This window comes from Podarcis vaucheri (assembly GCF_965113315.1).
Source record: "Podarcis vaucheri genome assembly, chromosome: 15".
Lineage (NCBI taxonomy): Eukaryota > Metazoa > Chordata > Lepidosauria > Squamata > Lacertidae > Podarcis > Podarcis vaucheri.
Window position 1 is genome coordinate 26,069,676 of NC_138753.1, and position 12,367 is coordinate 26,082,042.

At 44.8% G+C, this 12,367-nt stretch overlaps 1 protein-coding gene across 1 annotated transcript; it reads left to right on the forward strand.

Annotated features, from left to right (window-relative positions):
* The first annotated feature begins 6,104 nt into the window (after nucleotides 1-6,104).
* Nucleotides 6,105-9,348, forward strand: HSPB2 (heat shock protein family B (small) member 2). Its single transcript, XM_082201111.1, has 2 exons — nucleotides 6,105-6,297; nucleotides 8,477-9,348. The coding sequence occupies exons 1-2, from the start codon at nucleotides 6,204-6,206 to the stop codon at nucleotides 8,917-8,919; spliced, it is 537 nt and encodes a 178-aa protein (XP_082057237.1). The 5' UTR covers nucleotides 6,105-6,203; the 3' UTR covers nucleotides 8,920-9,348.
* The last annotated feature ends 3,019 nt before the right edge of the window (nucleotides 9,349-12,367 follow it).

The window sequence follows — 12,367 nt, forward strand, 5'->3', positions numbered from 1 at the left end:
AAATCTCCTCGCGCCCCCTCCCTTCTTATTATATATTTTTTTATATTTTAAAAAAAGCCCGGTCAGGCCGATCTGGTATTCTCTCCTACTTCGGATGCCAGCGCCACTCACACAGTTACTATCTTTGTCTCATACACAGAGAAACAAGGCACTGTTGTATCTCTGTCGCTTGGAATCTTCCGATTTCCATTGCAGCCAGGCTGTGTCCTTCCTCTCCACTCTGGCTGTGTTGAAACAGAAAGGTTACTCAATGAGACGTCTTGGTCCCTGTGATGTAAAACTGATGCTCAAAGAGTTGCCCAAGAAAGTCAATTTGTGGCAGAATCTGCACAGGCAAAAAGGAAGTCCCATTCCACTCAGTGCGACCAGCGCTTAGAAAACTCACTGCCACAAGATGTGGTGGTGTCAGCAACTCCTTGGGGTGGCTTCTGTTGTTTTTAAGGGTGAGATAGATCCGTGGAAGAGATGCCCACTGCTAATAGCCAGGATATCTGAACACAGAGCATCCATGTGCCTCTGGTTACAAGATGGTGGAGGCAAACAGGACATACCTACTGCCTTAATGCCCTGCTTGTCATCTTCCAGAGATCTTCAGGTGGCTGCTGTTAGAAACATCATACAAGTGCAGAGGGACCTGGCAAGGATTTTTCCTCTTTCATAGAACCATAGTGCTGGAAGGTGCCTTAGAGGTAATCTAGAATGTAAGAATCGCCTGCTGGATCAGGCCAAAGGTTTGTCTAGTCCAGCATCCTGTTCTCACAGTGGCCAACCAATCTAGCTTAACCCAGTGCTCAGTGCAGCATCAGCAACGGCAAGATCCATGACAGATGAATTAAATACTTTCACTGAGAACCATTGGGGAGTTTCTTTAATACTTAGCCGAACTAGATTCAATGTTTTCCCATCAAATGTGTTGGGTAACAGACTCTCCAACGGACAGATCTCACTCCTCTGTGACTGTAAAAGTGGATCTATAGAATCGTTATATCATATAATCTTCTGTTGTCCATTACATTTGGCTTCACGGTCTAAGTTTCTGGCCCCATATTTATCGAGAATTGCTGACAGACCTCAGGAAGCCCAAATAATATACTTATTAAACGACGAAGACTCAAGTAGATCCCTTGCTGTCGCTAGATACCTGATTAATGTCTTATTTCATAAGAGGAGAAATGGATCACTGTATGACTCTGACAGCTTAGCCAAACTTAAGAACCATCAATAAGTGCCAGAACTAAGATGCATATCCCCGAGGGATTTGAATAACGGTTGACATAGAGGGAGCTTATTGTATATAGTGTTTACTTAATTGAAGTAAAATTGGTTTTATATGGGTGTTTTAACTTGGAACTGTTTAAATTGTTTGTTTATGGATAAATCTTGATGTATTGTTTTAGATATGGGCCAATGGCCGTAATAAATCAAATCAATCAATCAATACTTAGCCGAAATCTGCTCTCTATTTACTTTCCAGTGATCTGTTTTAGTCCTGTCCTTTGGAGTGGCACAGAAAAAGTCTTTCTTTCTTTCTTTCTTTCTTTCTTTCTTTCTTTCTTTCTTTCTATCATTTGACCTTATTGATCTGGAAGCCTTTGCTTGCTTGAATTCCATTTCTGTTCACGTGCTCAAGAGGTTATATTGAAAGAAGGTACCTTGTTATCCGTTTGGCCTCCTTGCCATGTTTGGATCTGAACTTTTGAATGTTTGTTTACTTCCTCATATCTTTCCCTTCAAGCCAAACACTTCCCATCCCCTTTCGCTCCGATTCAGCTGCTAAGAATAAGAGCTGACTAATGTAGCCTAATTTAAAACTGGGAGTGTTAAGTCTGATTGCTCAGGCTCCTAAAAGGAGATGCAAGGCTGCAGCCAGCCATTACACCACCTCCAGCTGAGCATGACATGAATGCTGCCTGACCTGTTTCCACTCTCTCTGTTCCTCTTTCTTCGCCCCCATCCCTCCAAGGGTGTAACCCGTGCTGTGCGTTGGTGGTACCCATAGCTGGGAATTGCCTTTTGTCAGATCTGTAGTTGTGATTGCACCTGAGCTGGGGCCTCTTGGGGAACTTGCAGGCAACAAGAAGCACCCCTCCAATAGAGCTGGCCAAGCTGAGCTATGATTGCTAAATTTACGGAAGGACTGGACATGTGTTGCCATATGCTGGCAATCATTCCCATGCCCTCCTTGAGAGCTTCTCAGAGGCATCTGGCTGGCAGCTATTGGGAATTGTCTTTGCCATGACGATGGCTTATGTTTTGTTAGCCCAAAAATGGAAAACGAACAAGGTCCCAGCCAAAGAAGAATGGCAACTTAAACTGATGCAATATGCGCAGCTTGTGGATCTAACATATAGAATAAGAGAAGAACATTTGTTTAAGGAAGATTGGAAAATGTTTATTGAATATATGGGGGGGAATTGTGTACACTTGAAAACATTGGCAGCATTAAGATAAATTCAAGAGTGTAAATAAGTTTTGATGGAAATAATAATGGAATACTGAATGGTTTAGTTTATATAAAATATGCAGGGATTTATGCTCTGTAAAATGAACCATGGAAAGAGAAGAAGGGAAGTCATTGATATTTTAAAGTTGTTTAAATGAATATTCTAAATTGTGAAACAGAAAATTTAATAAAAATTATATATATACACACTAGGGATGGATGATTCAGTCAATTTCTGCATCTCTCTATTTCCCAAACTTCAGTCTAGTTCACTAAATTTCCACATTAGTTTGCCGGGTTTTTTGAAGTCCTTGCAAAAATTCACCAGCATTTTAGTGTGCATTTCCCTTAATCCATTTTGGCAAGCCATTTCACCTAATACAATGCACTTGTGTGTCATATCTGCACTAATATTTGCATTTCTATGAATAATTTTCCATTGGAGAGCTGCATGAAATTTGCAGGATAGCAAATTTCAAAGGAGAGAAAAATTGATGAGAGAGGCTGGTATGCTTTTATACTTTCCATTTAAAAGGGCACGGGTTCTCCCTTGAGCCATCCTGTGACAGCCAGGACCAGATGCTGCTGAAGTAGGATGGAGCTGTAAGGTGGCGGGTGGGGGCAACTTTTTGCCTGGCTGTAGCCAGCTATGGTCTCTGAGATGGCTTCCTTCTCCAGTTTCATCTCATGTAAATAACAAGGGAGACAAGATGTCTGTGCACCTGCTGCCCCAAAGGGTCTTCAATAAGTCTCTGGTTTCACATCACATCACAAATGAATACGGGATGATGAGTGCGATGGTGATGCTTCTTGCACTCTGTGAATCATTTCTACTGAGGAAAGATTGCAGTCCTCTGCCTGCTTTCCTGAGGGTAAGAACTGAAGGGCTGGGCCTAATGTAGGGCATTCGGTTGTGGGAAAAGTCCTTAACAACTTTGTGTCTTGTCTTTCCTCCTTGGCAGGACATTTTACAAGGGATGGCACAGTTTGTTATTCACAGTACCCCAGGGAGGTAGATTAGCATTTGAGAGACTGACCCAAGGTCACACTGTATGTTTGACAAAGCTAAGTGTGACAGGGATCTGCACGCATTGGGAATCTTTGTGGATGCTGGATCCATTCAGACAGGTTGAAGCAGATTGAAGCAGCTGCCTCGGGGCAAATTCTGGGGTGGGGACAGAAAGAGGCAGCCTCTCCTGATGTTCCTCTTGAGGCCTCTGGCTGTACGCTTCTGTTGAGGGACACATATTGTCCTGCCCCTTCCAAGCCTCACAACTAGCCTGCTTCTTTCATGTACAGACGGTTCAGAACTCTATCCCGTCGCCAGTAACAAAGTAAGATTCATCTCTCAGTCCAGTTGGTTTGTCTACAGTGCAGTGCAGGGGTTAGGGTTAGTGGTTAGGGTGCTGGACTAGGGTTCAAATCTCCACTCAGCCATAAAGCTCACTGGATGGGCAACCTTGGGCTAGTCATCATCTCTCGACCTGAACTACCCCACAGGGTTGTTGTGAGGATAAAATGGGAAGGTGGGTGGAACTTTGGACGGCCCCTTGCGTTCCTTGCAGTGCTGGATTTATGTATAAGCTAAACATGCTATAGCTTAGGACCCCACTCTCTTGGGCCCCCAAAAAAAATTTAAAGGAAAAAAACCACTGCTGGATGTACATTTCCAAAATATAAGATGAAAAACAAAATAAAACCTACATACAGCAACAGTGTTTTGTGTTGTGTAGGCTCCTATGATGTAAGTAATGGGCCCCGCCTGCTAGCCTGCTCCCTGAAATATCACTGGCTTGTTCATTTCTATATATAGGGTGCCTACATTCTGCATGGCAACATGTGCAAATGGCTTTAGATACCTATTAGGTCCATAAATTACCATATAGCATATATTCAACACAAAAAACAGCGACAATTTGTTGTTGACAAAGGACAGCTGGGCATGTAAAGGGCCCCATTACCTTCAGTAGCTTAGGGCCTCATCAAACCTGAATCTGGCCCTGGTTCCTTGGGGGAAAGGTGAAGTGTGAATGCATTGACTATATAAATAAATAGGTGGCCTGGTGGGGAGAGCACCTGTTTTGTTTTGTGTTGTGTTGTGTTGTGTTGTGTTGTTTTTGCATCAGGCAGCAACTGGTCCTGGTAGAGAGAGGAACCTTTCTTTCACTACCAAGCAGAGTCAGAAGTCCACAGGGAAGGAAATAGGGGGTAACTTTAGATGTCCTTTTCCCCTACCACTTTATCCAGTGCACAGTGTCTCCCTCTCTGCCTCTCTCTGGATGCAGATGACCATTTGCCAAACCATGTGGGTTTTCTTTTTTTACTCCTGTGGCAGAACAGCCCCTTTGCACATTTGCGTAGCATACAAATCACTTCTTTTGAGCCAAACGAAATGATACATTGTGAGCTCAGAACAAAACAACATACCTATAGTGGTTCCAGGCTCCAACTGATTCCTCGTTGCCAACCTTTTCCCTATTCAGCTCCAGGCCAGCCTTCCTCAAGCTGGTGCCCTCAAGATGTTTGGGACAATAGGACCCAACCGTTAGCCATGCTTTTCTTGTGTTCTTACCTGAAGGATACCAGAACAGAGAAACGTGCTACAGACTATCCCATCTACAACAATTGAGCATCTTATGCAGCCTTCCTGCTACATTAATGCAGAAGTATTTCCCAATGTCTTTAGGCATTGCATTCGGGGATTGTGGCTGTAACGACTGGTAAGCGCTTTTACCTGAAGCGGTCTGTAATAGTAATTATTTATTTATTTATTTATTTATTTATTTGTACCCCGCCCATCTGGCTGGGTTTCCCCAGCCACTCTGAGCGGCTTCCACAAAGACCAAAAATACACTAAGATGTCACACATTTAAAACTTCCCTGAACAGGGCTGCCTTAAGATGTCTTCTGAATGTCAGGTAGTTGTTTATCTCTTTGACATCTGATGGGAGGGCGTTCCACAGGGCAGGAGCCACTATCGAGAAGGCCCTCTGCCTGGTTCCCTGTAACTTGGCTTCTCGCAGCGAGGGAACCGCCAGAAGGCCCTCGGCACTAGACCTCAGTATCTGGGCAGAACGATGGGGGTGGAGACGCTCCTTCAGGTATACTGGGCTTAGGCCATTTAGGGCTTTAAAGGTCAACACTAACACTTTGAATTGTGCTCGGAAACGTACTGGTCTGTAAAAGATACTGAAGTACTCTCTCCATAGTACATAGTTGTGGAGCAGCCACGCAGAATGCCTCTAGTCTAGTCATCCTGGGAGTTGACTAGGGCTGATGAGATTTTAGTCGAAAACTGCTGGAGGGCACCATAATAATAATAATTATCCCCCCAGGTTGGGGAAGGCTGGTGGATGCACTCCGTGAGGGAGTCATGGAGAACACAGTGGGACTGGAGGAGAGGACACTGCCTGTGGCTACAGCCAGCTCTTCATTTCATCCATGTGGCTTCCCATCCAGTTGTCCCACAACACGGCCGGCTTGGGAGAATCACAAATTTATGACATTTCTAACAGCTGCAACTGCATTGTCAGAGGGCTGCACAGCGAAAAGATGCCTCTCGGGTGGAATGCAGCAAGGAGCTCTTTGGTCATCATTGGGGGCTTGGCGTTCCAGGGCCTATCTATTTTGGTCCATATTTTATCACTTGCTCCCCCACCCCATGGAATTTGCCCCGGGAAAACGTCGCAATCGGACTGCAGCCTTCACAAGGAGACACAGAAACAGGTAGTCAACGAGGTCCATTCCACCAGCAAAGACCATGGCGGAGCGCACTGTCCCTCACGCCTACCCCATGAGCGCGGAGTATGAGTTTGCCAACCCCAGCAAGATTTACGACCAGAACTTTGGAGAAGGTAAGAAAAATGACTGGCCGGTATTTGCACACAGTAGATTGCAGACAATCCAAGGCTGAGCTGGTGATTCTAACTCAGCGATTGAGGGAATCCTATGGAAGAGTGATTATGAAACAAAGAATAACACACACACATTTTGTAATTATAGAAATGTTCTCGTGAGCTTGCATGGAAAGAGTGTTTGAAGACCCTTTTTTCACCACACTTTTGCCTCCCTGAACAAAGGCACAGTGGGGCACCACTGCGTGGCAGTGACTACCTTCTTCATGGGTCTGATGAGACTGAAGGTGCATCCAATTGAGTGTTTGTTGTAGGATTGCTTTTCTTCATGCATGTGAGATTTCTTGCAGCATCCAAACAGCATCGTTGCATGAAAATGCCACCCCATATTTCCGGCTGTTTAATCCAAATTTCCCCTTTCTTAGGAAAAACCTGTTCATGATATCTCAGTGACCCATTTATAATATTAAAAACCCCATCTGGAAACAACCTCTCTATTGGAAACCTTTTAGGTTTTTTTAATTATTATTATTCCTACAATCAGAACTGTGTCTCAGTGTGTTACCCCAAGTGCTGATAATCTGATTCTGTGCTTGTTTACCCAGAAATAAGCTTTTCTGGGTTCAGTGGGGCAGTGGATTGTGGTCTGAGATTATAGAAAACACAAATCAATCCTCTAAAAAGTGAGTTCTTTCAATTCTTAATGTATAATGCAGTCAGATTGCAACTATAGGCATTGCCAGGCATTCACTGTGCTAAATAGAATTATAGAGGCATAGCTATAGACACACACACTCTCTGTATCGCCGGGGATGATGAAACTATATATCCATATCCCCTGGGATGGGGAAACATATCTTGAAGCACATCTCCAAATCCTTAATATTTTTTAGTCCATTAATATTGTGGTCATTAAAATCAATATGTGTGCCCAACAGTCAGCAACAGAATCGACCAACATAAAGGGATGCATAGGTTTGTTATACTGTAAGGCAAGGTTTTTGGGGGGGTTTTAAAAGAAAAAACAAGCCAATATGTTACAACCAAGCTATCTGTAACCGCACACAATGCAAAAGAGAGAGACAGCATCCCAGGTGTAAGGGAGGAACAACCCATGAAGATGAGACCATATGGGTCACTTGGCTTTACTTCTGTTTTGCAAGAAGTTAAAAAGACTTCCAGCTGGCAAGGGAGCCCTCTCAAAGCTGCTGGCAGCCGGGAATGAGATCCTTCTCTTTCTCCACACGGATCCAGGACACTTTATGGAATGTGGCTGGCACAGAGCAGCATGGAGGGGAACGATGCCAGCCAGAGATTATTTTTATTTTTTTGCAAACTCCGTTAAAACTGGTGAAAAGCTGAGCTGGTGGGTTGTACACAAAGCCCGGCTGGAGTTGCAGTGGCTGTTAGAGGAGAAAGAATGCAGAAGGCAGCAGTAAACCATTCAGCGCTGAACAGAGTGAAAAGCTGTAAGCCCCCAGAGAGAAGCCGGTGGGATGACTGTGTTGCATAAAAGGGCTTTTGTTGTCTGTTCCAGACTGCAGTTGGCTGCCATGTGCCTCTCTTGCTTCTGGGCCTGGCAAAATGGCTGGGCAGGACCAAGCCTAGGGCAATGGTAGGTGATGCCTTTGGGTGGGGAAGAGCAGGCAAAGCAGAAGAGGAAGGCTTCAGTGTAAGGAGAGTGAGAATACATAGAATCTGGGAAATAAATGAACCCCCCAAAAGAAATATATCGGGAACTCCAAAATGCTGAGTTTGCCAAGTTTCCTTAGCATGGCAGCCTATTGAACATATGGCTGGTTTATATGAGGCAAGCCTGCTCTTTTGCCACTCTTTGACCCAGATGCTATGGACCTTTCTCAAAAAGACCTTATTCTCCATCTCATGATGGCCACACAGCTCACCATTGCAAGCTATCAGGGGACTCTGGAGAGCAACCTTTATCATAAAGTTTGGTTGACGAAACTTTGGGGCCTGATTCTGATGGATAAGTTGGCACTACAGCTATGTGTACGCAGGGGCAGTCAATAGACTGACCCTTTTACTTCTACATAAGTAAACAATGCACTTTGGCACTGAACTTGCTTTGGCACTGAACCTAAATCCGCCTCCATTATTCTTGTTATTTTAATTGTACTCAAGTGTGGCATAATCTGTAATTGTCAATTCTCCCTTTTAGGTGTTTCCCCAGGGGAAATCCTGTCCCCCACATTGTACCATGGCTACTACATTAGACCTCGGATTAATAAGCAGCTGGACCGAGGTATCTCAGAGGTCAACCTCAACGACCACAAATTCCAAGTGTTCCTTGACGTTTGTCAGTTCACGCCAGATGAGATTGCTGTCCGCACAGTGGACAATCTCCTGGAGGTGACAGCTCAGCACCCACAGAAGGCAGATCGGCATGGTTTCATATCCCGGGAGTTCACCAGGACCTATATCCTCCCTCTTGATGTTGACCCTCTGTTGGTCAAAGCCACCGTGACCCATGATGGCATTCTGAGTATAGAAGCTCCGCGGACAGGAAAGGAGGTGAAGGCCAAAATCAATGAGGTGAAAATAATACGCCAAGAACAGCCAGCAGCGGAAGGAAAGGGCTGTGAGGAGAAGCCACAGCCCTAAAACATCCCTCAGCAATGTCCTCTCCCACATTGAACATGCCCCCTTCAACGTGCACACATTTCACTGAATGTCAGGATTGGACAGCTGATTTGGAGAAGGGGGCCCACCCACATGGCTTTGTGGGGTCCTGTCTCTTTTTCTCATCCTTTAGATGTGGCAGCCATTTTGTGTTATGCCACACACCCGCAGCAGCCATTTTTTTATGCCATGCCCCCAAGGAAGCCATTTTGTGACTGGTGTCCATGGCACATTCTCAAAAATATTTCGAACATGCCAATCGGCATAAAAAAATTGGCAAAAGCCCCTGTCCTATTGTATGCCTACTGACTTGGATCAACATTTTTTCTCTGTGTGTGTGTTTGAACTGTTAAGCCTCATGCTCTGAATGTATAAATTGGTTTTTTAAAAAATAAATAATCCTGAGAATTATACGCTTGTGGACCTCTGTACCTCACTAATATTCTTTCAAGACTCAGAGCCAAGGAGATAGGATGTTCATTTGACCAATCAGAAGGCAGTAGAGTGCCTGGCGGGCATCCTGGTCAATCTGATTGGGCTGAGCTGCTTCCATTGGTTCTGCCAGCAGCAGCCACCATCAATTACTCGTGTTGTCATGGCAACAAGGGCACTGCCACTCATCGCAATGCAGTTAGTTTTGCCTATTTGGTCCATGGAGCTCAAGTTAGTGGGATTCTGAAAGAAACAAGCTGGCGACAGTGCAGCAGTGCCAATGTTGACATGGCCCCCTTCATGCGTATGAGCTCCCACCATGCCCCAAATTATGAGGCATATGTCGGCAGATTGGGCAAGCACACAAGCCACCTTAGCCTCTTCCCGCTATGGTGAGATGTATTGTGTTCCTAATTCAATGGCAGCACAGTAATTATTCCCGAGTTTTAGTAATACTGTAGAAACAAGGGCCCGTCCATACCTCAACTTGATGTGGATTGTGAACCCCTTGTGCCCCCTTTAATTCGCCCCTTGTTCATGCAGCATTCTCTTCTAACTCCTGCTGTCCCAGACTTTCTCCTCCCTAAATCCAGAGATTCCCTATGCAATCAATATAGCTATTTTGGATTTTCAAATCACAGGGATTTAGGGAAGAGAAAGTGTGGGACAGCAGTAGTTGGAGGAAAACACTGCACAAACGAGGGGGAATTAAAAGAAGCACAAGGCGTTCACAATCCACATTAAGACGAGGTATGGATTGCCTCTAAGTTACCATATGCAAATTGGCACCCTCTTTTCTTGGAAATTCATATCCCCTTTTCTGATGATGCATTAACTGGCTGCTCCAGCTGGGTGTGTTCGCTACTGAACTCATATGTTTGCTTTTTTTGTGCCGTGAGAATAAGGCATTAATAAAACCACAACTGAAAGGAGGCACATGTGTGCTTAATCCAGTGAGGCATGCCATTCTGAAAGCTCATAAAAATAAACAAAGGGGGGGGGGAGAACCGAAGTTTGTAATGCTTACTATTCCTCATGACTAAAACATTTCTCCTGCGCAAACAAGCTTACCAGCTCTATTGACTTTTACTTCCACAACACACCTTGGAGGCAGCTGATTGTTAACCGAGGGCCATAAGCAGGTGTTTTGCAATGCAGGTCACCTCAGGGTACACACTGGGAGTAGGCCCATCGTCTTGATGTGAAACAGCAGGAACATGAATATAAGAAGCTTGATAAGTTAACAGGGTTTAGACTGCAGTCCTGTACTCGTTTATCAGGGAGTATGTCTCGCTGAACTGAGCGATACGTCCGAGTAATTACGTAGACTGTTATAATGACCACTTAGAGAGCACCAGCATTTTATGGCACAACGTCAGTAGTGTAGTGGCAAATTCAGAAGTGCAGAGTCCCTTCTTAATAGTCACAGCCACTCTCAGTCACACCCTCCGAAGATTATGCAGCATTCTAAGATTATGCAATTTTATAATGATGCAATAATGATAAATCGGGTCCTCCCTTAAAGAGGGCACGTATTGCAGTGAGACCTGGAAACCGACACCCTGTGTTGTGGGTGGGTACAAAAGGTCAGCCACAACACCCGATTGGTAGGTCCCTCGTAGCTGGGTGCAATCTGGCCAATGGGACGCAGTCTAAACCGTTTGAGGGACCGATTTATACCCATGCACGTGACCCAGAGCTTCCTCTTTTGGCATGTGCATTCGGAACACCCACCCACCTCTCCCTACTTTTAGGGCTTTGCGCTTGACCTTGCTATGTCGTCATGTGTCTGTCATTGGGACAGGGGCATGGCAGGAATTTTCCCCACTTGGCTGATTGGCTGTGGCCATTTGGGTTTTGCCTGCCGCGTAGCAAATCGTCACAACTTGTAAGGTTGCGGATAGGCTCTGGTTCAGGTGATAGGGATGGGAGGACGCTCTCGCCATCCCTATGTGAAGGGTATTCCGTTAAAGGAATCCAGGGACTCAATGGTTTGGTCAACCCCTGAGAGGGGGACATTTGGGTGGCGGAGATAGCCTGTTCCCGGCTTTCTGCTTATCCAGGTGTTCACCCTTGGCTGACCTATGCTGGAACCCTGGGTCAGCGCTACCAGCATGGCAGGGAGCTAGTTGAACCAGAGCCTATGCAAACAGTCACTTTCTGTAATCAATAAAGTTGTGGCCTAAATTCTGCCAAAAACCAAAACTAAAATTTGAGACAAGTGTGAATTTATTTAGGGGGGAGGTTTCTAGGTCTGAACACGCAAATAGGGATGCATTGCAATGGCCAGTGCCAATCTTCTTTCGGAGTATCTTAATTTGTGTTTTCCTTGACGTTCCTGTGTACGTAACAGAACTTGCACACCAGTCTCTTGAAATGGAGGTACCTTGTTTATTCATTGTGTCTAAATGCTTAGGTTTGGAGCATACTAAACAACTCCCCCTTGGTGATTTCCTCATGCGCCTTTTCCAGAGTGACCCTAGTGTTGGTGGCTGACTTTTCTCCTTTCACTCTGATGACTCCAATCAGCACTAAAGGTGAGAAGGCTTCTTAGTGGCTAAAAAACCCTTTCTTTTCATGCTGAGTGTGGGGCTCTAGGATGCTGGAGACAGAGACCTACTGCATATACAAAAAGGTGTTGTTTATTTGGCCCCCTGTGATCCCAAATCACCACATGTTTTGTGTGATGTAAAAAAAAACACAGATCCCTGCCCAAGAAAACTTAGTTTTCTATATTTCAGCAGAAGGGGCGACTGCAAAAGATGGAGAGAGGAGAAGGTATCAGGGAAAGCAAATGAATCTTCATGCAAATTTGGCTACAATATCTCAAGAGGCGTCTGAATGCATAGTGAACATACATGCTTCCTAAAATATATAGTTGAGGGGTTATCATTAAAATTGTAATGATCCTGAAAAAATGCCAAGTGCTTGTTAGCCATCCCCAGGGTTCCTTGGCAAGAAGAAGAAAAACTATTCAGGATAAAGTTTCCTTCTTATT

Excerpts from the sequence above, each read along its gene's own strand:
- HSPB2 (XM_082201111.1), top strand. The coding sequence starts at position 6,204 with ATGGCGGAGCGCACTGTCCCTCACGCCTACCCCATGAGCGCGGAGTAT. Across the intron at positions 6,298-8,476 it reads CGACCAGAACTTTGGAGAAG|GTGTTTCCCCAGGGGAAATC; the intron begins GTAAGAAAAATG and ends TCTCCCTTTTAG.